A 25,897-nucleotide genomic window follows, 5' to 3' on the forward strand; every position below is an offset into this window, starting at 1 on the left:
CAAATAAGTTTGGGGGGAATTGAGCAATGCATTCTACATAGATGCCAAACCACTCATTAACCCCACTCTGTGCATCTGGATGAAGTATGATGAATGCCTCTGCCTGCAGACAGATGCTGCAGAGTGCTGCTGGAAATCTGATTTGCTGTGTCTGTTCCCCAATTGGGTTCTCCCTCTCACCCACCACCCTAAAGAATAAAAGTAGAACACGGCACCCACAGGAGGGAGAGAACAAACATTGGAAATCAACTTGTTGTTCTTGGTGTCCCTAGTGTTGAGCACATGGTTATCAGTATATGAACACAAGGGCAGGTGGGAAGATGCCACATCTCAAATTGCCCTACCCAGCAGTCAGAGTGGTTCTACAAGTTTTCAGGTATGGAGCTCAAGACTGAGTTGCATTCCCAAACACTGAAAGTGACTGGTGAATGTCAAAGGAGTTTCAAAGCCAGACAGTTGCTGTCATGAAGGAAAGGAAGAATGAGAGAAGAGTGAGGACTTCCAAGAGACAAGTGAGAGGAGGAATAAAGAACCCTGCCACATCACATTAAAAGAGAACATGCTTTTCCAAAACTGAGGGAAAAGCCATCATAGGCAGTGGGTTTTTTTCAAGTGACTAGAGAGGCTCACAAGACAACCTAACTAGCTAACTCTAGCTAACTCTCCTGCACACATGTAAGGCACTGTGGGGGTGACTAGGCAAGCTTCATCACCCCACATTCACCCTTCCCAGTTCTAGAGGCACTTACCTATTAGGTCCTCCAAGAAGGGTAAGCGCCATCTGACTGGCACATACACCTGTCATCTCCAGTCTCCGCTCCAAGGTCAGCCCATGCTTCTCAGCTACAGATAATAGCTTTTTATGCAGTTCATAGGAAACACTTGGGACCACCAGGCCAGAGTCTATGGTTCAATAGGAGGCAAAGAGATAATGGGAAAGTGACTATGAGAAACCAGATCCAAAAGAGGTACACTGTATTCTGAATTCCGCACATGCCAATATTTTAAGACTAATCCTCTGCTGGCTTATCATCTTCCTCTTCCTCTTCTGGGACTGAGGCATACTCTACAGCCTCCAGAGCTTAAGTAGGAAATGATGAACTAACTTGTTTCATATCAAACTCATCTTCCCTTAGCAGTTTAGCTTTAGACCATGAAGGACAAACCCACCATGTGTTTTGGGTACTACCAAAAGAAGACTAGCACACACCATGTAACAACAATCACATTAAAAGAGAACATGCTTTTCCCAAACTGGGGGGAAGCAATCCTGGGCAGTGGGGTTTTCTTCACAAGCAGGCCCTTCATTCTGTCCAAAATGAACAGATACTATTTAATACTTTGAGCCTCTGGCCTGGTTTTTGTTATTCTTGTTGTTTGTTTTCTTTGGCACCAGGGATTGAACTGAGAGGTGCTTAACCACTGAGTCACAATCCCCAAGCCCTTTTTTATTTTTTAAAAAATATTTTTTAGTTGTTGATAGACCTTTATTTATTTATTTTTATTTATTTGTTCGTGGTGCTGAAAATCGAACCAAGTGCCTCACGCATGCTAGGCAAGTGCGCTACCACTGAGTCACAACCCAGCCCTGCTTTTTTATTTTGAGACAGTGTCTCACTAAGTTGCTGAGGGCCTTGCTTAGTTGCTGAAGCTGATTAGCCAAGAAGACTTGTTTCATTTATCTACTCCCCATTTGCTCTATCTTAGCCCTTCCTCTTTGCTTAAGGAATTCACCTAGCAACCAGATGCTATGGCACACATCTGTACTGCCAGCAATTCCGGAGACTGAGGTAAGAGGATCTCAAGTTCAAGGATAGCCTCAACAACTTTGTAAGGCCCTAAGCAACTTACCAAGACCCTGTCTCAAAATAAAAAACAAAAAGGGCAGGGATGTGGTTCAGTGATTAAGCACCCTGGGTTCAATCCCCAGCATCAATTAATTAATTCAGCTAGCAATGTTTTCTCAAGTTATTTATTTCTCCCCATTCAGGGTGAGTGTAAACAAATACTCACATCACAGAGAAGGAATACAAGGCAAATAATCTACAGCTTGCCTTAAGCTACTTGTAAGAATCTTGAGCCTTTATTATTCACCACAAACAAAGACAATTCTAAAAAGGTTGTAGAGAATCACAGTCACTATAAGTACTTGGCTCTTAAAGGCTCAAAGCCACAGTCAGCTGATACATTTGAAGTCTGTAGTCTGTGCATCAATAGCAGCATACTAGTAACATTTCAGGGCTCAGAAAACCAAGACAGGAAAAAAACAGCAAACTCAAAAAACTGTTGATCTGCAACAGACTGCTTTTGCCTTAACAACCAAGGTCTCCTTGCCTGCAAAATGCCACTGTCATTATATAAATGACAAAGCCTCTCCTAAGGGCTGGCCATAGGAGAATAGACCCACTGCCTAAGAACCCCATTTCACTTCACTGGCAGATGGAGCAACAAATGCAGATTCTAATTATCTAATTACACATATTTTGTGTAATTGTGGGATTACACATAATTAACTAGTTTTGACTAGCTGGAACAGGTGTCATTTTAGGTCCTGTGTTCTCAGCTATATTGGATTGTAAACTCTTCAAAGTAGGAAAAATTTGTCTTTTACTTCTTTGGCCCTCACCTTCCCAATTTGTTCCAGCCACACTTATCAACATAGGTTGAGTTTTCATCAGGTGCTCAAACATAAAAATGATGGAAGCCTTGTGCTATTTTGGAACTCACCTAACTTTTAAGGTTTAAATTTTCAGCAAATTTATTACCATCCCATTGACCCAGAGTCCTGTATAAAAAACTTGGCCTCTTCATTGGTCATTTCAGAATAAATTTTAAGTTCTCCCAGATATCCAGTCCCATCTGCAGAGATTCTGAGCACCACGGTGAGGCTATGGCTGCACATTTTAGCAACAGGAAGCCAAGTACGAAGACTGATCCTATAGCACCCAGGTCTGTAATCTCTTAAGACAGTAGAATGAAATCAATTTAAGGTAATTATAATAATATAAAATGCCTAATATATTAAAGACTAGTCTACTAATGCTTTCTTCTACCTGCCTAAGTGCTATTTCTGTTTAGAGCAGAGGCAACAAACAGTGCCATTAGGTTGGAGTGCAGAGTCTCTCCTATCACCTTTCTGAAATATCACACACTGGTGTCCTAGCTGCCAATGCTGGAGGCAGCAGCCTGTCTTTGTGTCAACAGCTGATTAAAAGAGCCATTTTTATGACCCACTTCAGACATGCAAACGTTATCAGAACTCATTAGGAACCCTTGATCACAGTGTGAAAAAGTTGGCTAAATTCTCAAGAGTCTTAAGCCACTAACAATCTCAAACTTGTCAGACAAGTCATGCATCTTACCTACTTCAAACACTCTCTTTATGTACAAACTTACACAAGGCAGAACATTCATCCAAGACACTGCATTCCTCTATCCATTCATCAGAACTTTCTCTGATGAATCTGAATAGGTGAGGGCAGAGTTCTTGGGCAGCTACCCAACAAATCAAGCTCCCTTCTGGGTCTGGCTCCTACTGCTAGGTTGTTCTCTCGCTTCCAACATCTCTGTGGATAAGCAGAGCCATTGCTGCTACCTACCCCACCTTGGCTGGCTAGATGTACAGCTGGATTGAGCTTCTTACCATCTCCCCATCAGTCTATGTTGGGGTGGGGTGGGTGGAGGCACTGCTGATGAACTGACATATTTTTATAATCTAGACTGCTCACAGTCTGGCAGTAATGGGGTTTAGAACTCCACTATCCCTTACTCTGATTGCTTCTCTGAAAGCAATGTGCAGCACCAATTTCTTATTTTAAACATTTACACACTAGTCCAACTAGTAAAACTGGCTTATCAGAAACAGGCAGAGGGAATAAAATAAACTCCAAAGGAAAGGAACCAAGAACATAGCGTGTGAAATGCAAACAATAACACTGTCAAAGCCTGAACATGTGCCAAGTCTAATTATGTTTGGGTTGGAAAGTGGATCTTTATTGTTTAGGAATCAAGGCAATAAAATCAGTTGAGGTTGCTCTGAATATTAATATGTATTTTACAGCTGTAAATGAAACAATAAGGGAGCTATAATTACAACCAGTTCGTGACATGCAGAGCACTCCTTAGGATCTGATTAACCTTAGGGCATCAAAGCAAATGACTCAAGCACAAGCAGGTCAGGCCAGGAAAGAAGATTCTCCCTGCACAAACCCATTCCACAGCATGGCTACCTCCTGAGGCCACAGATCCAGCAGCCTAGTCCAGTACTGCATGTGCCTGACTCTTGCCATGTGTTCACTTCTATTCTGCTCATTCCAGTACCACTGAGGCCTTTCCTTCCCCATGGATATGTGTGCACATTCTCATACCTTCCATGGCACCTCTCCTCCCTCAGACACCTTGTTGCACCATATCCAAGCTCTTCCTTTCTTCCCAACCTCCCCAGCCTTTCTGCTGTGTAACAGACTCCCACAACCAACTGCTCTCTCAGATCTAACTCAATTCTCATCTGAACATGGCCCTTTAGTTGGAAAGGCTGTGTGAGTCCCAAGTCTCATCAACAAGAAAGAGCAGAACTCATTAATGAGCATGGAAGTTCTCTAGATCTGTGAATTCTAATTCCATTCTGCAGTAGTCACAAAATAGGGCAGTGATATCACACACTTTTGGGATACAAAACCACTGGCAAATTGGTGCCTTCAGCCCAGTAACATAAAGGCAGTTCCTGGAGCTTTACATTATAGCTACCACAAAATACAATTTGTTGTCAAATGTATCTCATAAAGAAGGATTCACTGTAAAGACTCTATAGTCAACTACTTTTTTGGCCCACAAGACATTCCATAATTTGGCCACATCTTTCACATAACCTTGACCTTGTACCCAACCCCCACCAGACCCCAGACACCTTGGCTGCCTTCTGGTGCCTAAATACTCCAAGTTCCTTTTGGCTTCCCTCTCCTGACACTCTCTTCTTTTCTGATGCTACCCACATAGTGCTAGGTTTTCACTCTTGGCTGAATATCCCTTCATCTCAGCATGTTAACTTATTTCCTTTATTGTATTTAATACATCTGTAAGTAATTTTTTAAAAACTTTTAAATTTTTAATTTTTTTTAAAAAAATTCACCTTGCTATACTGCAAGCTCCTCAGAGGTGGTAACTCAGCCTTGTTCATTGCTGTAACCCTTATTCCTCACTTTGCCCTTAATAGCACAGTGTTTGGGGAACAGTTTTCTAGAAAAAAGTTACAAAAGTATGTTAAATTACTGGACAAATGGGGGAGGGAAACCTGTACAACAGATCTGAGGTCAGTCTCAGGGCATTCCATTCTTCAGTTGGATAAGGACCCAGCTGTAATCAAAGACACTGGAGTGCAAGATGTTTCTGACTCTTACTCCACTCCTCTTTTCCAGTTATAACTGCACCAACTTTCTTATTCATATTGGGCCTCATTCTTCCAGACCAAAGCTCCACAACTATTCTCAATAAGATAACTTACTAATTATGAGAGTGAAAATTATCTTTACAATGAAAAAAATCTGGAGGATTTTTGACAGCTTATCAAGTGATCAAATGTCCCAATGATGAGACAATATGATATGGGGTGATGTGATGCTTCAGAAACATATATACAGAGCACCACTCCAATCCTGGACAACATGTTTAACATGAATCAAAACAAAAGGAAACAAAGAATTAAAACTAAAGGATATTCTACAAATCAACTGCTTTTAAAAATACAGCTATAAAAGACATTATTGGGACAAATGGGAAGTATTGAATATAGAGTATTGTAAAAATATTACATAATATTTTTGTGCAGAATGAAACAGATAAGGGTATAGAAAAACTATAGAAGGATCAAACAGAACTAATTTCAGGGGAAAGAGGGAATCTATGGGGTAGCATGACAAACTAACATATTATGAAAATTTCAAGAAAAATTATGAAGGAAACAGCAAACTTAGAGCCAGAATATAATTCAAGGTTATATCCTTGAATATAACCAAGGCTAAAGAGAAATTTTCTGCTTCAAAAGGAATCCACACTGTCTACCATTCAATCAGGAAAAAAAAAAAAAAAAGGTCTCCTTTCTTTCTTTCTTTTTTTTTTTTTTAAATGGGGATAGTCTTGCTAATTTGCCCAGGCTGGCCTCAAACTTGAATTTTCCTGTCTCAGTCTCTCAAATAGCTGGGTTTATGGGTATACATCACTGTGTCTGACTCCAGATTTGAATATTTATGAGAAGGAAAAGGAAAAAGTGGCCCAAAATTTCATGATGGACATCTGAAGAACGGTAAGTATGAGGATATAAATGGGAATGCCAAGGAATCAGGGTACTAGCGGGCATAAACAACTCAGCTTTGGTGTGCTGAATTTGAGGAAGATGGTGGATATTTGAAATCAAACTCCTTTCTTACTCTGGCTAGACCCCTGTGGTTCTGAGGACACATATTAGCAAAGTAGCCACATGCAGTTCTGGTATGAATAATCGGGAGGCATCATCAAAAACAGGTTGTGGCTGAGGATGTGGCTGAAGAGTACAGCACCTGCCTAGTATGCATGAGGGCCCTGGATTCAATCACCAGCACCATCAAAAAACAAAAACAGGGACTGAGGTTATGGCTTAGCGGTAGAGCACTCGCCTCGCACATGAGAGACCCTAGGTTCGATGCTCAGCACCACATAAAAATAAATTCATTAAATAAAAGTACAAAAAATTTATAAAAAAACAAACAACAATAACAAAAATAAAACTCCATACCCCCACCCTCACCCAGCCCCAAACCCACAAAATACAAAATAACCCTCAGGTTATCAGACTATACTGTGCTAGGCTTCTGATCCTCTAGTTTGCAATGAAAACTTTTAAAATTCTGGCAATAGCTGCTATGAAGTCTTTTCCAGTGGAAATCTGTGAGAAGTACAAGGTTCATTACTGGGGTCATATTCCAGCCAAAACACCTATCTTAACTGTGCAGGCCTTCGTAAGACCTCATGTGATTGCCAATAAACACAAGCAAGCTCTACCATCTGCCTGATTACATAGGCCCAGAACTCTGAAGGTTTTTAAGGGAGAAATGGGAGTAATTACTACCTGCATTCCCTGGCACTACAGGATCTGCTAGAACATGCTGTTCCCCAAATCAATCACAACAGTCTGTTTGCAGAGAGACAATTTCAGAAACTAGGCTCATTAGCTCTGCTAAATGAAAAGTTGTGCCACTTGGTATAGATGTACAAGGTCATTCCTCCAGGCATCCTAATCCAGAACACCTCTATAATTTATTATCCCCTACTGTCTCCTATTTATAATTGTTCCTCAGAATGCCCTCTGTGCAACACCTGATCTAACCTCTGAACACAGGATGGAGGAATGAGGCAGGGCTGATGGCCATGGGGAGACTCTGCTAGGAAGCTACGTGGATCAGAGTCTGTGGACCCTGATGGTTTGAGGAGGCAATAAGATGACAACTCAACACCACTGCAGCAGCTGCATGATTCTGAGTGAGCAGGAGCCTGGTCAGGAGCACAACAGCTGCAGAAGGATGCATTCCTATCCTTAAGGTAAAATTCTTCAGTGGCTACTTCTAAAATCTAAATTTATTTCTTCATGAATTAAATTACTCCCAAACATATGTGCATATGCATGCATGTGTGCATGCACCCACACACTTCCTAACTACCTGTTTTGAGGAGATAAAAACACTGCTGGTCTTAGAAGCATCAGAAGGCTTCTTCAGGGAATCTTAGTGACAAGAAACAGAATAAAGAGGTCAAGGCTCAGAGGCAGAACAGAATGCCAACTGTAGAAGACAACTGCCAGAATGGAAATGTGACTGGTCTCAAAAGCAAGAGACATCCCCATCAAGGCTCAACAACTTGGCTAGCCAAGGTGGGAAGAGTACAACCATAAAGCAGTAGGGATAAACCAACAGTGGCTTCACCAGCTACTTCCCTTTGGAGCACAGACCAAGAGAAATCAATCTAGGTAAGTGCTGCTAGAGCATAAACCAGAGTGCTTCACTCAAAACTCTTGACTGGATTCTTTGCAAACTCTAGTTCAGGTATTGCTGCTCCCTAAATCCCAGCAAACATAGTATTGAGATAGAGAATCATTCTTCAAGCAAAGCTGATGGAACACTGCAGAGATGAAAAGCCTGCACCAACAGTACCCTACTGCCTTCCATCTGCGCTTCTACATACTTGAGGACAGAAGAAGCTACGGAGTGCAGAACAGATGGTGGAGGCTTAATAAAAGTCCACCTCAAAGGAAAAGCTCATGAGTAAAATTTTATTATAACCCAGGAAACGAAGAATTCAAGTGACTATTTTTTCCCCTGGTACTGGGGATTCAACCCACAGGGGGGCATTAACAACTGAACCATATCCCCAGTCCTTTTTTAATTGTATACTTATTTATTTGTTTTTATGTGGTGCTAAAAATCGAACTCAATGCCTCACAACATGCCAGGCAAGCACTCTACCACTGAGCTACAACCCCAGCTCCCCCAGTCCTTTTTTTCATTTTAGGACTAGGTCTCACTAAGCTGCTGAGGCTAGCTTTGAACTTGTGATCCTCCTGCCTCTGACTCCTGTGTTTCTGGGATCACAGTCGTACACCACTGCATCTGGCTCAAGGGACTTTTAAGTCACTTCTAATCAAAGGTTTACTGGAACACTTAGCTCCAGCTCCAGCAAAATGGAATAGATAACACAGAACAATACAACCTCATAGAGATGCCATGGAAATTAAGTGAAGTGAGCACATGAAGTGTTTTAGAAAAATGAGCATTACCTGTTATGTTGTTGATTATAATGCTGCTGCTTCTCCTAAACTAGGTCCTTATGCTCCCCATTCTGCTACTGCTAAGAGCTATGTCCACTTTCTTTTGGTGCTGGAGATTGAATCTAGGGGTGTATAACCACTGAGCCATACCCCTAGCCAACCAACCTCTGATTTGGAAACAGGATATCACTAAGCTGCTTAGGGCCTCCCTAAGTTGGGGAGACTGACCTCAAACTTGCAATCCTTCTGTCTTAGCCTCCTGAGTTGCTGGAATTACAGCCATGTATCACTAACGTCTGGCTAAGCCATATCCACTTCTACTACTTCTGTATTTATACATTTAGCTGCCCTATACTCTAAAATCTCTGACTTAAAGACATAGCCATGACTTTCACAAGAGTATCCAATGTGCGGCACATGATTGGTTTCTATGAATGTTGATGGTTTGAAATAACCTTACGAGACCATTTGCAATTCACATTTGAAATTTGAGGGGTGGTGGTCTTGTTATATTGTTAGTCTAAAATTCACGAGCTCAAGTGATTCTCCTACCTCAGCCTCCTGTGTCATTGGGACTATAGAATTGTGCCACTGCACCCCCTTTGAAGTCAAATATTCATTAACAATTACAAGCTGGGAATTGTGCTTGCTGCTTTTCTATAGTCTCATTTACCTGACAAGTAATATCCCACTTATCAATAAGGGAACAGGCTCAGTAATCTCTCTCTGATCTCAAAATTCAAGTCTAACTTTACAGAAGCCTCCTCACTGAAGCTCTTAAAACCTACCCCTCACCTCTCTATCCCTCAGTGTAGCAATTTTAATTACTATTTGCTTCCTCTAATCTCAGTCACAAAGCATGGGAGGAGGAGGAAAAAAAAAAAAAAAACATAAGATAATGCAGGTCACTGTCATTCTTCCTTCCTGACTCCCCATGCTCATTCAACTGTTCCCCACACTCTACCAACTGAGCCATGTTACCAGTCCTTTTTATTTTTTATTTAGAATCAGGGTCTCATTAAGTTGCTGAGACTGACCTCGAACTTATGATTCTCCTGTCTCAGCAACTCTGAGTCACTGAGATTGCAGGCATGTGCCATCATGCCCAGCTGTCCACCTGTTTTCAATCATCATATTCTATCAAATTCCTTTTTGTCACTTCTTCCACATCTCTGTGTGTGTGTGTGTGTGTGTGTGTGTGTGTGTGTGTGTTTTGTTTTTTGGTACTAGGGATTGAACCAAGGATGGTTTACCACTGGCCGCCAGTTTCACCCCTTTTTATTTTGATTTTGAGACAAGGTCTTGCTAAATTGCTGAGGCTGGCCTCAAACTTGTAATCCTCCTGCCTTAGCCTCCGGAGTCACTGGGATTCCAGGCATGTGCCACTCCACCTAGCCCTTTGTGTTTCTTTCTATTCAACAGTTCAAACCCTTGGCATATTAGATGTTTAATGGGCATAAATGGTCCTGCTCTTGTCTCCTCCTCCCTGTTCTACCCTGAATTCTACTGAGACCAGTATTTCTAAGGGAGATTGGAATCATATAATGTTCCCAATTCAAAATCCTTCAAACATTCCCCATGGTTGTAGAACAAAGATACCACTGGCTCACAAGGCCCCCGTGCTTTGGTGCAAAGCTACTTTTAATGTCTTTTACTCACCCAAATTCTGCTGTGTGACCTAGTTTCACATAAAGCCCTTTACTCCCACTATCCACAAGCACCAGCCTAGCCTACCACAAACAACTTCTTCTTTCACTCTAGTTGGTGAAATCCTGCCCATGCTCCAAAGCTGCCATTCCCACTCCTTTACTGAAGCATTCCCTGATCCAGTCTCCAGGAGCCCTCCTGCCTCTCAATACCTGGTGCACTAATATCCATACCCTCACTGGACTCTGGGCATATAGAGTATCTTTGCATCTCCATCACATTTTAATAAACTGGAGGCAAGGATTGTCTTATGAATGACTTACACATAATAAACACAGCGTTTTGACTGACCCAAATTGTCTTTTAGAATATTAGGAGTGTTAAGCGAAGATTTGTCTCTGAAGTCTTACCACTCTCCAAAGCAGTGTTCTTTGGGAACATCTCGCTACCACAGAGTACTCATGTGATCTAGCATTTTATATTTAAACTTAATATTCATCAATAAATAGATGAAAAAAAAAGTTCAACATCTCTAGTAATCAGAGAAATGTAAATCAAAACTACTTGAAGATTTCATCTCATGCCAGTCAGAGTGGCAGTTATCAAGAATCCAGACAACCATAAATGTTGGTGAGGACGTGGGGGGGAAAGGTACACTCACACATTGCTGGTGGGACTGCAAATTGGTGCAAATAATCTGGAAAGCAGTATGGAGATTCCTCAGAAAACTTGGAATGGAACCACCATTTGACCCAGCTATCCCACTCCTCGGTCTATACTCAAAGGACTTAAAACCAGCATACTCCAATGACGGCAGCCACATCAATGTTTGCAACAGCTCAATTCACAATAGCTAAACTGTGGAAGCAACCTGGATGCCCTTCAATAGATGAATGGATAAAGAAACTGTGGTATATATACACAATAGAATATTACTCAGCATTAGAAGAGAATAAAATCATGGCATTTGCAGGTAAATGGAGGGAGTTTACTTCATGCTAAACAAAGTTAGCTAATCCCCAAAAATCAAAGGCCAAATATTCTCTCTGATAAGTGGATGCTGGGAGGGGAGAGGCATGGGAAAAATGGAGGAACTTTGGGCAAAGGGGAGTGAGGAGGGTAGGGAGGGTGCATGGGGGCAGGAAAGATGGTGGAATGAGATGGACATCATTACCCTAGGTATATGTGGTGTGGCACTAAATCGTGTACAACCACAGAAATGTAGTGCTGCAATTGTGGACAATGAATCAAAATGCATTCTGCTGTCATATATACCTAAATAAAATCAATAAATTAAAAAAAAAAAACCTTAGGGGCTGTGGTATACCTCAGTTGGTAGAGTGCTTTCTTTGCATGCACAAGGCCCTGGGTTTAATATTCAGCACCACCAAAAAAAAAAAAAAAAAAAAAAACCTTAATATTCATGTGGGTGTACACACGTACACACACACACACACACACAGAATATGTCTCCCAAAATTTCAAATTACAAGCTTGGAGCCAGAAAGATTCTAATCAATTCAGGGGATGAACAATGGACACCATTATTTTGCCGGGTAGGCCCAAGTTAGAAGAATGCCTGACAGACTGTGATTGTTGGAGACAGCAACCCTGCCAAAGGACCTAAAAGGACTTTCCAGGGAGAAAAGATTTGGATAAAACAAAGTGCTAAATTTATTTGCTTCCTGAATGTTTTCTCAATTAAAAGACAGATTATAACATGCCCCCTCCCACACACAGTTGGCAAAGAGTATTGCCAAAAGGAGTATGAGCAATTAGCAAATAATGGCTTGTACACTGTTGACACCATTTAGCATGAAGTCAATATGTAGGATACCAGTAGCAAGCTGTCAGAATCCCAAAACCCAAACCATCACCAAATGGGTAATAAACATGTTGTTCTTTTTTGCTACTCTGGGAATTAGTAGAAAATATTTAGTATTCTAGGACATGAAGGTCAAAAGGCCAGACTGGAGCACTATCCAGGAAACTGCTGATCTTAATTGGACTGTTTCCGTGAGACTATTAAAAAGGATGTATGGGCTGGGGATGTGGCTCAAGCGGTAGCACGCTCGCCTGGCATGGGCAGGATGCTGGGTTCAATCCTCAGCACCACATAAAAATAAAATAGAGATGTTGTGTCCACCGAAAACTAAACACACACACACACACACACACACACATATATAAATTCTCTCTTAAAAAAAAAAGGATGTAGCCTATTTTGCTATTAAACTAGCCTTCTCATACTACATCCTTTCCTCTTTAACTTATCCACATTCAGATGAGAAAAAGAGATGTGATGGGTAAGTTAAGAGCTTTTGCCTCTCTGAGCCTCGTGTCTTCATCTGTAAGATAAGAAAATTACACTAGATAACCAAAAGTAACACTAATATTTTATGGCACTAAATTGTTCCTTCAAATATTCTAAATATTCTAAATACTTTGCCTTATTCTGATCCTAACACTTAGATAATAATTTCAACTGAAAAAGTGTCCTCAGCTCTGCACTATCTGAATACTGCTTGGTAAAAATGTGCTCGAGGTGAATACACCTTGAAGCTGAAGCAGAGATGAAAGCCAGTCACAAAAGCTACTCAGCAAGATAACTGCTACTTGCTCTATTTCCAGCAAAACAAAGGGGCTTTTATTTCTACCCCTTATCACTGTTAAGAACAACAAGATAGCCTATGTAGGATACCAGCAGCAAGCTGCCAGAATCCCAAAACCCAAACCACCACTGGACAAGAAGTTGCTGGGCTTCTTGTCCCCTCAATGTTATGCACAATGTAGAATGTCACTGGTCACTACAAACCACAAGATGCCGTACCCAGGTTCTTGGCCAACCACCAGCATTTGTGGTTTATACTGTTTGCTGATGGCAATTTTAGGAAAATAGTTTCTTGAGAGGAGACAACTTGATCTCTTGTCATTTAAAACAAAATCAAGTAAAAATCAAGTTGGGGAAGTGAATGCAAAATAGGAAAGATGTCCACCTCTTCTTTTATCTACTTTAGTCAAGTGTTTTCTCAGGCTCTTTTAAATCTGAGAAACTTTGCTACTTCACGCTGTTATTATCACCCTTTTAGTCATTTGACTCCAAGGCAGACCATAATCTTCCCCAACTCAGGAATTCCTGCAGTGTAAATAAATTTCAGGATATCACATATTGTATAATCCAACAACATTAGCAGCACCACCCAGGTAGATAAAGAGGGCTACCAGCAGGAGCAGCTTCCTTTACAACTGAGGAACCAGTCAGAGGTGGACAGTTGGTGAACATGGGAATAGTGACTAATGGATAACTAAATGTCTTTGAAAAACAAAACCTTGTAAATTAATTAAGTCTGATTCTGAGCAAGGTCATTTATCTTTACACAGGTGGTAAAAATCAAAGGAGTTCAGCAGTCACACTCCCAACTGCCACGTCAGGGAATTTCCTTGGTAAAGAGGTATAAGCCTACCATAATCTGCTGGTGACGAACAAATAATTTTTACCTTTTTTTTTCTTTTGAGAGAGAGAGAGAGAGAGAATTTTTTAATATTTATTTTTTAGTTTTCAGCGGACACAACATCTTTATTTGTATGTGGTGCTGAGGATCAAACCCAGGCCACACGCACGCCAGGCGAGCGTGCTACTGCTTGAGCCACATCCCCAGCCCTTTTTACCCTTTCTTAATCTGAGAGTCTGCTTATTTTTCACATTGAAAGCACATGCAACATAAAAACATATTTAAAAGACAGTGCACCTCAATCAAGGGGGGGTTCATCCCAGGGACGCAAGTTGGTTCAACATATGGAAATCAATAAATGTAACACATCATATCAATAGACTTAAAGACAAGAATCATATGATTATCTCAACAGACGCAGAAAAAGCATTTGACAAAATTTGGCATCTATTCATGTTCAAAACACTAGAAAAACTAGGGATAATAGGAATACACCAACCTTATAAAAGCTATATATATGCTAAATCCAAGGCCAACATCATTCTAACTGGAGGAAAACTGAAAGCATCTTTCTAAAAATTGGAACAAGACAGGGATGCCATCTTTCATCACTTCTATTCAATTTAGTCCTGAAGACTATAGCCAGAGCAATTAGAAGAAAGAAATTAAAGGGATACAAATAGGAAAATAAGAACTCAAATTATCCTTATTTGCTGACTACATGATCCTATATTTAAAAAACCTAAAAACTCTACCAGAAAACTTCTAGAACTCATAAATGAGTTCAGCAAAGTAGCAGGATACAAAATTAACACCCATAAATCAATTATGGTCCTACATCAGTGATGAACCAACTGAGAGAAATTTAGAAAATAACCCATTCACAATAGCCTCAAAGAAAAGAAAATATCTGGGACTCAATCTAACAAAAGAGGTGAAAGACCTCTACGATGAAAACTACAGAACACTAAAGAGAGAAATTGAAGAAGATCTTAGAAGATAGAAAGATCTCTCATGTTCTTGGATAGGCAGACTTAATACCATCAAAATGGCCATACTATCAAAAGCACTATACAGATTTAATGCAATTCTTATTAAGGTTCCGATGACATTCTTCATAGAAATAGAAGAGGCAGTCATGAAATTCATTTGGAAAATCAAGAGGCCTAGAATAACCAAAGCAATCCTTAACAAGAAAAGTGAAGCAGGAGGCCTCACAATAACAAAACTTAAATTATACTACAGAGCTATATTAACAAAAATGGCATGGTATTGGCACCAAAACAGACATGAAGACCAATGGTACAGGATAGAAGACACACAGCAAAACCCACATAAATACAAACTAGACAAAGGTGCCATAACATGTATTGAAGAAAAGATAGCCTCTTCAACAAATGGTGCTGGGAAAACAGGAAATCCACATGTAACAAAATGAAATTAGACTCCTATCTCTCATCCTGCACAAAAATCAACTCAAAATGAATCAAGGACCTAGGCATTAGACCAGAGAACTTGTACCTACTAGAAGAAAAAGTCAGCCCAAACAAAGCTCCATCATGTCATCTTAGGAACCAAATTCCTCAACGAGACTCCTAAAGCACAAGAAGTAAAATCAAGAATAAATAAAAGGGATGGTATCAAACTATAAAGCTTCTTTACAGCAAAAGAAACAATAAATAATGTGAAGAGAGAGCCTATAAAAATGGGAGAATATATTTGCCACTTGCACTTCAGATACAGCATTAATCTCCAGGATATATAAAAAACTCGAAACACAATCAATCAATGAATGTATAAAAAAATGTTCAACATCTCTAGCAATTAAAGAAATGCAAATCAAAACTTTACTGAGGGACAGGGGTTGTGGCTTAGTGGTGGAGTCCTTGCCTGGCATGTGTGAGGCAGTGGGTTCGATTCTTGGCACTGCATATAAATAAATAAATAAAATAAAGGTACACTGACAACTAAAAAATATATATTTTTTAAAAAACCTATACTGAGATTCTATCTCACCCAAGTCAGAATGGTACTTATCAAGAATACAAGCAATAATAAATGTTGGCAAGGATAAGGGGGATAAGGTACACTCATACATTGGTGGTGGGTCTGCAAATTGGTGCAACCAATCTGGAAAGCAGTATAGAGGGTCCTCAGAAAACTTTGACCCAGTTACCCTTTTCTCAGCATATACCCAAAGGATTTGAAATCAGTGTAGTATAGTGATGCAGCCACATCAATGTGCATAGCAGCTCAATTCACAACAGCTAGGCTATGGAACCAACTAGGTGCCCTTCAATAATTTGGTACATATACACAATGGAATATAACTCAGCCAAAAAAAGAATATCTACCAATACTTGGATGAAACTGGAGACTATCATGATAAGTGAAATAAGCCAATCCCAAAGAACCAAAGGCCAAATATTCTCTCTGATATGTGGATACTGACTCACAATAGGTGGAAGGAAGGGAGGAGTGGAGGTTCACTGGATTGGGAAAGGGGTAATGGGGGAAAGAAGGAGGATGGGAATGGGAAAGATAGTAAATGAATCAGACATACCTTTCCTATGTTCATATATGAGTACATGACCAGTGTAACTCCACATCATGTACAACCACAAGTATGGGAAGTTATACTCCATGTACGTATGATACATCAAAATACATTCTACTGTCACATATAACTAAAAAGAACAAATTTTAGAAAAAAGAAAACACATGCAAGCAAGCTCTATATTCACCAAATACAAAAGAGCCCTACTGTTGTCTACAAAACACGTCACGTGTGCTTTTCCTCCAAATACAACTAAATTGCCTCCACAATTTTCCGTGTTAACAACTATAAGCATTTAAGATTTATACTTCCTACATTCCAAACTTCAAACCAAAATGAAAATATTGTACTTGATTCCATCTCTACTTCTTAAATGATAACGATTTTCTATTCAGCTCTTAGGATCACTCAACAACGATGGTTTGCAAACCATATTTCAAGAAACCCTGTTAATAGCATGGCTTGCGGGAAGGGGTTGGGCCAGAAATGAGGTGACCCACTCCTCCCATAGGTGCTTGTACCTGCTTCACAGGCCATAAAGAAAAGGACCTAACAACACACACACACACACACACACACACACACACACACACACACACACGGGAATAAAAAAGATCAGTTAAAAGATCTAACTATCATCTATAGTGACCTACATTAACTACCAAGGCACTACTTTGTTACACGAAAATTATACTAGCCAAATTCTAGAACGAGGAAAAACTAATTTATTTTTTTTTTTTAAAGAAAGAGTGAGAAAGAGAATTTTAATATTTATTTTTTAGTTTTTGGCGGACACAACATCTTTGTTTGTATGTGGTGCTGAGGATCGAACCCGGGCTGCAAGCATGCCAGGCGAGCGCGCCACCGCTTGAGCCACATCCCCAGCCCCTAAAACTAATTTATTGAGAGACTAATTTTAGCCAGTGGTTTCAATTACCCATCTTCAACTGTTTTTTATACCACAAGTAACCAGTAAAACAAAATTGAACTATACAGGCAATCTCAGAGAAGCCAGAGTGACAAAAGATGTGACTATCCAAATCTAGATAGTCCCTAAGCTTTGTTAATCATAACATACTTAACAGCAGATCAGATACAGGATATACATGGACAGATAGAGGAATTCCTGCTTCTCAGTGGTAGGGTGCTGAATTGGCCACAAACCCCAAGCAACAATAATACTAGGCCAATCACTGAGCCCCTTAAGTTACTTCCCAGTATAAGATTCTAACTCAAAAAGCTGTTTTTCTTCTGTTTCAAGCATAATAGAAATCAAAGAACAGTCTGTGGGAAGTGACACCGGTAGTGCAACTCACCTGTGCAGAATTCCTTGCTCACATTGTGGGGTACTGTGATCCGTCGGTAAACAATGGGCTCTGATTCCAGGATGTTCTCGTCATGGCGGTATCGAGTAGGCCTTTCATTTGGGATGCCCCGGGAACGGGTACCACTTCTCCTCTCATAGGTATCAATCTCCTCAAACACAGCTGCCTTGTCAAAAAGGGCCAGGTTCCCTTCAAAATCAAAATCTGTGTCTGGGATCTCCTCAATATCATCCCCGAAGCACTCATCATCTTTATTCTTCATTTGGCCATTCTTCAAACCACTCTTCTTTGGAGTTGCCTGATTTGGGTGCCTGCTACTAGATGACCCTGGAGAAAATATAGGGACTAAAGTCAGTGTGCTCACAAATTGCTCAGTGGAAATAGAAAATACAGTACCTTAGTCATTTGTGGAGAATATGATGGGAATCAAAGGAAAAGGCAAATTATTTCTAAATCATAGTAAGTAGCACAAACTGCCACAAATCTCATGTGGAATAACAGATTTCAAATATTACCCACCTGACTAGCTGATGAATACAATAAGCAGTACTATATTGAAAGTCTTCACCGGTTCTGTCCTTCTTAAAGAATGACTGACACTTTCACAACTGAGTATCAGAAAAGTGGGAAGGCAAGAGCAGTAGGTAGCTTCAGTTTGAATGTCCTTCAATCATATAAGAGCATAATACTTCTACAGTAAAAGAAGGTCAAGCCCTCATAAAATGAAACCCACAGGGACATAGTATTCAACTGGCTCTTATTCTGTGCTTTCCCAGGAAGCAACTAAGGCTAGATCCCAATAGGAGGGAATACTTGCTTTAGAAAACAGATTGCAGATCTTGGGCCAGACATACTCCTACCACTATAAACTGGTATTCTGACTTTTAAGGCTGTCTTTAGACCTTTTCATTAAATTCTTTCTTCAGCATTTTTTCTCTTTAAGTAAGCAGTTTCTGAACCTTCAAATAATGACAAGGTCCATATTAGGCTGATCCTGTAGAGACCCACCAAGATACACATCAACATCAGAACACCCAACCACCCTCCATTGCTGAGACCCTATTTGGCTACCACACATCAGTCATCATTCAACTACTAATCTAGCAGCCAAAGCAGAAAGCTCCACAAAATTCTCCAAACCACCCATCCCAGAGAATCCTGAATTAAATTTATTCTCTTATCCCCACCTGACTACCCTGAAAGGGTGAACTAAGGGACTGCTAAGCACACTGGACCTCTGTCTTAATCTAAATAAATGTAATGTACTTCCTTTTGAGAGACGGAGTTCTTCAGTTACTGAAAACCCTTGAGTAACAATTGGAACGAGGAGGAGCAAACCCCCCTCACAAATTTCATCCCAGCTACACTGCTCTAACTCTCCTCACAGCACTCCCCATCAAAGGACCAAGTGTGAGAAGCCCTATCAATCAGTTACAGTTCTATCATTAAAATGCTATATAATCTTATATTCATCATTCAACTTCTTAGGGTCTCAATTTCCTTGTATGTAAAATGTTCACTGTGGGGTCCCCCCAGCAGAATGTCTAGGTAATCAGCAAATATTTGTTTGACAAATTAATCAACATGAGCAAAACCAATTATAATGATTACTCTAAAAGGTATGCACTATTCAAATATACAAAATATAGATTAGGAGTGGGAGAACAGGTATGAAAATACAGTCAAGATAATAAGATACCATTAGCAACATGTCAGTAAGGGAAGAACAGTCCAGCTTTCAGGATTATCAATATACTGACTCAATTTTTTTTTGTAGTAGGCATTGAACCCAGAGGTGCTTTACCACTGATCTATATCTCCAAGTCCTTTTTATTTTTTTATTTTGAGATAGGGTCTCACTAAGTTGTTTAGGGTTTCACTTAGTTGCTAAGGTTGGCCTTAAACTTGCAATCCTCCTGATTCTCAACCTCCTAAATTGCTGGGATGAACCACCACAACCAGCTATTCTGCCTCAGTAGTAAATCAAACTACCTATCAGGAAATAGGTGTCTCCCTCTAATGTATGTTCTCATCCCCCAGGGTTGAGAACATATCCACTGGGATGCAGAAAGATACTGAATATTCTAATATTTTTCTTTTATCTAAAAATAGTAAGAAATTTAACATCATGAATTTAATGTACAGATGAAAACAGGCACCCTTATGAGGTTTCATGCTAGCAAATCACTGAGTACTTGAGATATCTGAGGAAATGCAACATTCCATAACAAAAGTCTATCAAAGTGGATTTACATAAACTTTTTTTTTTTTTTTAATTGTGAGTTATGAGTCAATGATGGGGACACTCCTAGGAAATGTGTTAGGCAATTTCATCATAGTTTGGACATCATAAAGTATACTCATACAAATTAAGACTGCTATGTCACTAAGTAATCTTTTTTTTTTAAGAGAGAGAGAGAATTTTTTAATATTTATTTTCTTAGTTTTCGGTGGACACAACATCTTTGTTTGTATGTGGTGCTGAGGATCGAATCCAGGATGCACACATGCCAGGCGAGCACGCTACCGCTTGAGCCACATCCCCAGCCTTAAGTAATATAATCTTATGAGACCACTATTGTGTATGTGGTTTGCTGGTAACCAAAATGCCATTATGTGGCACATGACTATACACACAAAATTTACTATTTTAACCTTTTCTTGTTGTTGGCTGTTTGTTTTTTGTAGTGCTGAAGATTAAACCCAAGGCTTTGCATATATTAGGCAAGTGTTCCACCACTGAGCTACAACCCCAATCCCTTAACCATTTTGAAAGGGTATATACACGTCAGTGGCATTCAGTATTTCAACACTGTACAACCCAATCAATTTTTAACTAAAGCATAGGAAAATGAATACCTGGCTTAAAAGAATCCACTGAAGAAACTGTAGTAGGGCTGGTGATAGCACAGGTGGTACTTGTAGCACTTGCCTAAGTGTGCCTTAAGTCCTTAAGATTTTATCTCCAATATGAGGGGGGGGGGGGAAAGAAAGAAAGAAACTGTGTATCAAAGGTAATAAAAATGCCCATCATATGTGAACAGAAGAACTGCAGAACTAACACTTTTCCTATTCCTCTTTTTTTTTTTTTTTGTACCAGGAATTGAACCCACGGGTGTTTAACCACTGAACCACTTCTCCAGCCCTTTTTTAATATTTTATTTAGAGACAGGGCCTTGCTAAATTGCTGAGGCTGACCTTGAACTCACAATCCTCCTGTCTCAACCTCCCAAGCCACTAGGATTACAGGCATGTGCCACTCTACCTGGCCCCTATTCCTCTTTATAGGTCTTTTTGGGACAGAATGAGGCCCTTAAATATTAATATAATCAGGTCTATAAAGATGCCTTTCCGAATTAAAAAGTATCAGCTGGGTTCAATCCCTAGTCCTTAAAAAAATAATAATTATCAAGCTTATTCCAACTATTGAATTCACACTATCACTAATTAACATATCCCCAAGTTTATATTCTACACTGAGAGTCTGCAAACTATAGCCTATGGGCCAAATCCAACCTACCACCTGTGTTAAAGTTAAATTAAGGCTATTTTTGTGTCACAAAAGCAAAGTTAAAATATTTGGAACAGAGACACTGTGGCCTGTAAAGCCTAAAATATTTGCAATCTCACTCTTTATAGAAAAAAATCTGCTGACCCTGCTCTACATCATGCCTCTCAAGAGTATTCTTTCCAGCTATGACTGCCATTAAAAAGCAAATAAAACAAAATTCACTGAACTTTAGACCAATTATTTGAATGTTTCATTCAAGATGTTAAGTATAGGGGCTGGGGATATGGCTCAAGCGGTAGCGTGCTCGCCTCGCATGCGTGCGGCCCGGGTTCGATCCTCAGCACCACATACAAACAAAGATGTTGTGTCCGCCGATAAGTAAAAAATAAATATTAAAACTCTCTCTCTCTCTCTCTTTAAAAAAAAATGTTAAGTATATCACTTATTAATCTACTGTCTTTTAAGTCCACAGTCTGATGCCAGGGATATAACTCAACAAACTGAATTTCTCATTTGTGACCTGGTTTCCTATTACATTTCACCACCAGTAGTGGGTACTGGAAGAAACTAAAATGAAGAAGAAAGAGGGAAAAGAGCAATCACCAGTGTTGCCCTGGCAGTTATTTCCAGTCTCCAGCTTTTATTTCTTGCATGAATAGACAGAACGAGAACTAGCTCACTGCACCCCCTCATAAGTAGGGGCACTAGCTCTATGAAGCCTCTTCTCTGAAATTCAAGGTTCTGATGGCTATTTTCCTTAGTGGCATACCAACATTTGAAAAATCAATAAAAAGTGAGCACAGTGGTGCATGCCTGCACTTCCAGCTACTTGTGAGGTTGAGGTACAAGGAACACCTAAGCTCAAGAGTTTAATTAGCCTAGGTAACACAGAGACACACAGACTTTAAAAAAAAAAAAAAAATTAATCAAAAAAATAAAAAATAAATAAATTTTAAAAAATCAATGACTCACATTAATCACTCTGTCCTATGTCTTAATAAAAAAACATTTTGAATCATTAATATTACTGCAAAAATAGATCCCTTCATATTTATTCCTTTTAAATTTTGTACTTTTCTGTCTAATATCTAATATATAATATGTAGTTATAATAGAAGTTAATAAACTAGTGAGCCAATCAAGGGTTCATACTAATATTACAGAAATGTTTCGATCCAAAGGAGGAAATTTAATGAAATTATATCAATATTATGAGTCAATATTTAATTTTTATTTTAAGGCACTATTCAGGCCAAAGCATAACTCCTTTGAAGCCAGATACAGTTTATTTGTAAGAAAAGAATGGGAGTGGTCTTTACAAGTCTCTTCATTTCAGCCGACCTCATCTATCATCACACTGATTGCTCACTAAATCCAAAATACCATTTCATCCATGAGAGTACTCTAATCAGCAATTTTTTAAATTAATTCATTCACTCAAATATTCATTAAACATCTTCTATGTGCTGGGACCTGTGTCAGGTGCTAGAGATTCAATGGTGAATAATATAACCAGAAGCTCAGTCCTCATCTAATCATCATTTCGAATTATCATCCTATCATCATACCAAATTATTTCTGCATACCTAGTAGTGAAATTACCTATATCTTTCCAACACAGTATTTTTCAAAAGGCTCTTGCCACAGGTAAGCAATTTTAGAGTGAAATTTTTTCCCTGTAGAAGATCTTATTGTTGCCTATCCAACATCCAGACCCTCTCTACCATCAAAACAAAATCTCACTTTTTCCCCCCAGATACTTTTCCTCTCAGATAAGAGAGTAATTTCTAAATCAGTCATGGTGGTACTCATGCAAATAACTGATTTAAGCATGGACATGTGAAACAATAGGCCAAGAAAACATGATAGAGCAGGAGTTGAAGAAGGTAGTAGTATATTCTGATTTAAAAAAAAAAAAAAAAAACCTCCTCATTCCCAAACTGCTGGCTCAGAGTCTGACAACTTTGCCTCCCAGTTGGCAGGATTTTTTGTTATTGTTGTTTTTTAGTACTCGGTATTGATTCTAGAGGTGCTCCACCACAGAGCTTTTTAGAAATTTTGATAGGATCTCCTTGGGTTGCCAAGGCTGGCCTTGAACTTGTAATCCTCCTACATGATCCTCCTGAGTAGCTGGGATTAACAGGCATATGCCTGGCTCCAAAAGGAAAGCTGACAATATGGGGAAATATCTTTGGTTGTTACAATTGATGGTGGTGAAGGTGCTGCTGGCATCTAGTATACAGAGGCCAGGAATTCTGCTTAATATCCTAAAATACACAGGACAGTGGCTCCTGCAACAAAAAAAAAATTATATGCCAACAGCACTGAGGTTAAGAAACACTGCTAAAGATGATACATTAAAGAGAAGACCTCTTTTTTCAATTGTGTCTGGATGAGACACCCAAGATCTGCTATAGCCAGCAATTATCAATTTGAGACAAAACCAACACAAAAAAGAGCTTGGAGAAATAAGATTAAAGACCTGACTGTACTACACCTGGAAATGACACCCCTGGACTTAACTGTGATAAAATTTCTTTATTCCCCAAGTCATTGAGCAGGGTTTTCTATTACTCACACCCAGAACATACTAATATAATCAATCTGGCATTTAACATTTACCTGAGCTTTTTTTTTTTTTTTTTAGCTTTATTTAATTTATTTATTTTTATGCGGTGCTGAGGATCGAAACCAGGGCCTCACATGTGCTACGCAAGTGCTTTACCACTGAGCCACAACCTCAGCCCTTACCTGAGCTTTTTCACAAAATTATTTTAGTTCTTATAATATTTCAAAGTATTAGGAAGCAGAAAAATGTTGTTATTGTCTATAGTCATCTACTAGCTTAAAGGAAGAAAGACACTAAAAACTTCCATTACTTGTCATCCTGGCGAACCTGTGTTGTTGACACAATTTTATTAGGCTTTGATATACATGTTATCTTTTTGTTTCTAATACACCTGGTTAAAATTTCCAGTCTATAAATGAAGAAACTAAGGGGGAGAGGCTAAGTACTCTATTCCAAATTTACACAGCTAATAAATGTTTCAATTAGGATACGAACTTTATCAGATTCCAAATTCTATAATATTTCCACATATACAGGAGTAGGAAAACCATGTAGCTCAGACAGATCTAAGCAAAGTTAAAAGAACCAGGACAGAGGAACAAGTTTAGAAATTCAGCACACAAGGCAAAAGGAAAATATTCAGTACAGAACATGTAGCTCAGTGGCAGAGTGCTTGCCTGGCATTTGAGGCGCCCTGGGTTCAATCCCCAATACTGCCAAAAAAAAAAGCTTTAGTACAGCACAATTGTAAGATTCAAAGGCAAAGTTTTGCATCCTGCTTTTTTTTTTTTTTTTTTTTTTTTTTGCTTAGGAGCATCTTCTTCCTATCTCATAAAATAATTCTTCAAATCTTATGACTACATAAATTACATATTATACTATTATTATTGAGTATATAGATCATCCCTACTCATGATCTTTTAAGCTGTTTCTTATTTTTACTGTATTGACTCAGCCAAAATACACCATCTTTGATTACTCCTGCTGGAAAAATCACTCCCATCTGAGTACTCATGACCCAGCACTTACTCTATATACTTTCTTTGTTTTGAAATTGCTCTGTAATCTTGCTCTAACTCACTAAGGAGTTTATAAACCAACAAAAGGGCAGGAACCATGTCATCCATACCTGTCACCCAACACTATATCTGGTCTACCATTAAGTAAACAAATCTCTACTGAATTTAAAAAATCAAAACATCTATATTAAATAAAATAAACATCAACCAAACAAAAGTTCAGAGTTTAAAAAGAGGTTATAAATTAAATCAAAACAGCTATATCAAACAAATATCAGCCAAACAAACAAAAGTTCAAATCCTAAAGTGAAGTTATAAAAGAAAGGCAACTTGAGATTAACTATGGAGAAAGAGTGAGCCACCAAAAATTATGCCAAGTTTGTTGCGTGACTGAAAAAGACAGCAAGATGAAGTTGTTGACAGTCTGATGCAAGGGCTTCAGAGAAAGAAAGTTCAGTCATGTCCAACATGAACAGACAATAAACTATCCTGAACCATCACAATGACAGATGAAGATAAGCAATTAATCAATGAGGGCAAAGATAAGGTAGAATAAAACTTAGAGGGAAAAAGATACAGAAATTGCTAAAAAAAAAAAAAAAAAAAAGAGCCAGTTGTAGGAGAAAACAGAAAAGAACAAAGTCTTCAAAGAGCAAAAAACTGCAGACAGTTCAGACTTCACAAATGACCTTAGCAAAAGGCCAGTTATTTGAGTGTTAAAGTCGATTTATACAACATTATCAGTTGTTTCTCTTAACCACTAGTCCAGTGTTTAGGGCTAATAAACATTAAACTGATATCAATATTAGTATTCAGAAGTACTTGAAGAGACAAATACAGTGTGGAAACAACACATTTTGCTCACTTGAAAAAAAATGAGTTTATAAACCAACAAAAGGGCAGGAACCATGTCATTCATACCTGTCACTCAACACTATGTCTGGTCTGCCATTAAGTAAATAAATCTCTACTGAATTTAAGAAATCAAACATCTATATTAAATAAAATAAATAGTATCTACTAAAT

General features: G+C 39.1%; 1 protein-coding gene across 5 annotated transcripts in view; it reads right to left on the reverse strand.

Annotated features, from left to right (window-relative positions):
* The window catches only part of Edc3 (enhancer of mRNA decapping 3), a 50,331-nt gene that overhangs the window by 4,033 nt on the left and 20,401 nt on the right, over positions 1-25,897 (reverse strand). For all 5 annotated transcript variants that reach the window (XM_076851091.2, XM_076851088.2, XM_076851092.2 and 2 more), the window contains exons 4-5: positions 17,764-18,099; positions 750-903 (exon numbers count right to left, since the gene is read on the reverse strand). In XM_076851091.2, the coding sequence (XP_076707206.2) occupies positions 750-903; positions 17,764-18,099 (490 nt within the window). The remainder of the gene's footprint in view (positions 1-749; positions 904-17,763; positions 18,100-25,897) is intronic.

Source organism: Callospermophilus lateralis, chromosome 3 (assembly GCF_048772815.1).
Source record: "Callospermophilus lateralis isolate mCalLat2 chromosome 3, mCalLat2.hap1, whole genome shotgun sequence".
NCBI classification, from domain to species: Eukaryota; Metazoa; Chordata; class Mammalia; order Rodentia; family Sciuridae; genus Callospermophilus; species Callospermophilus lateralis.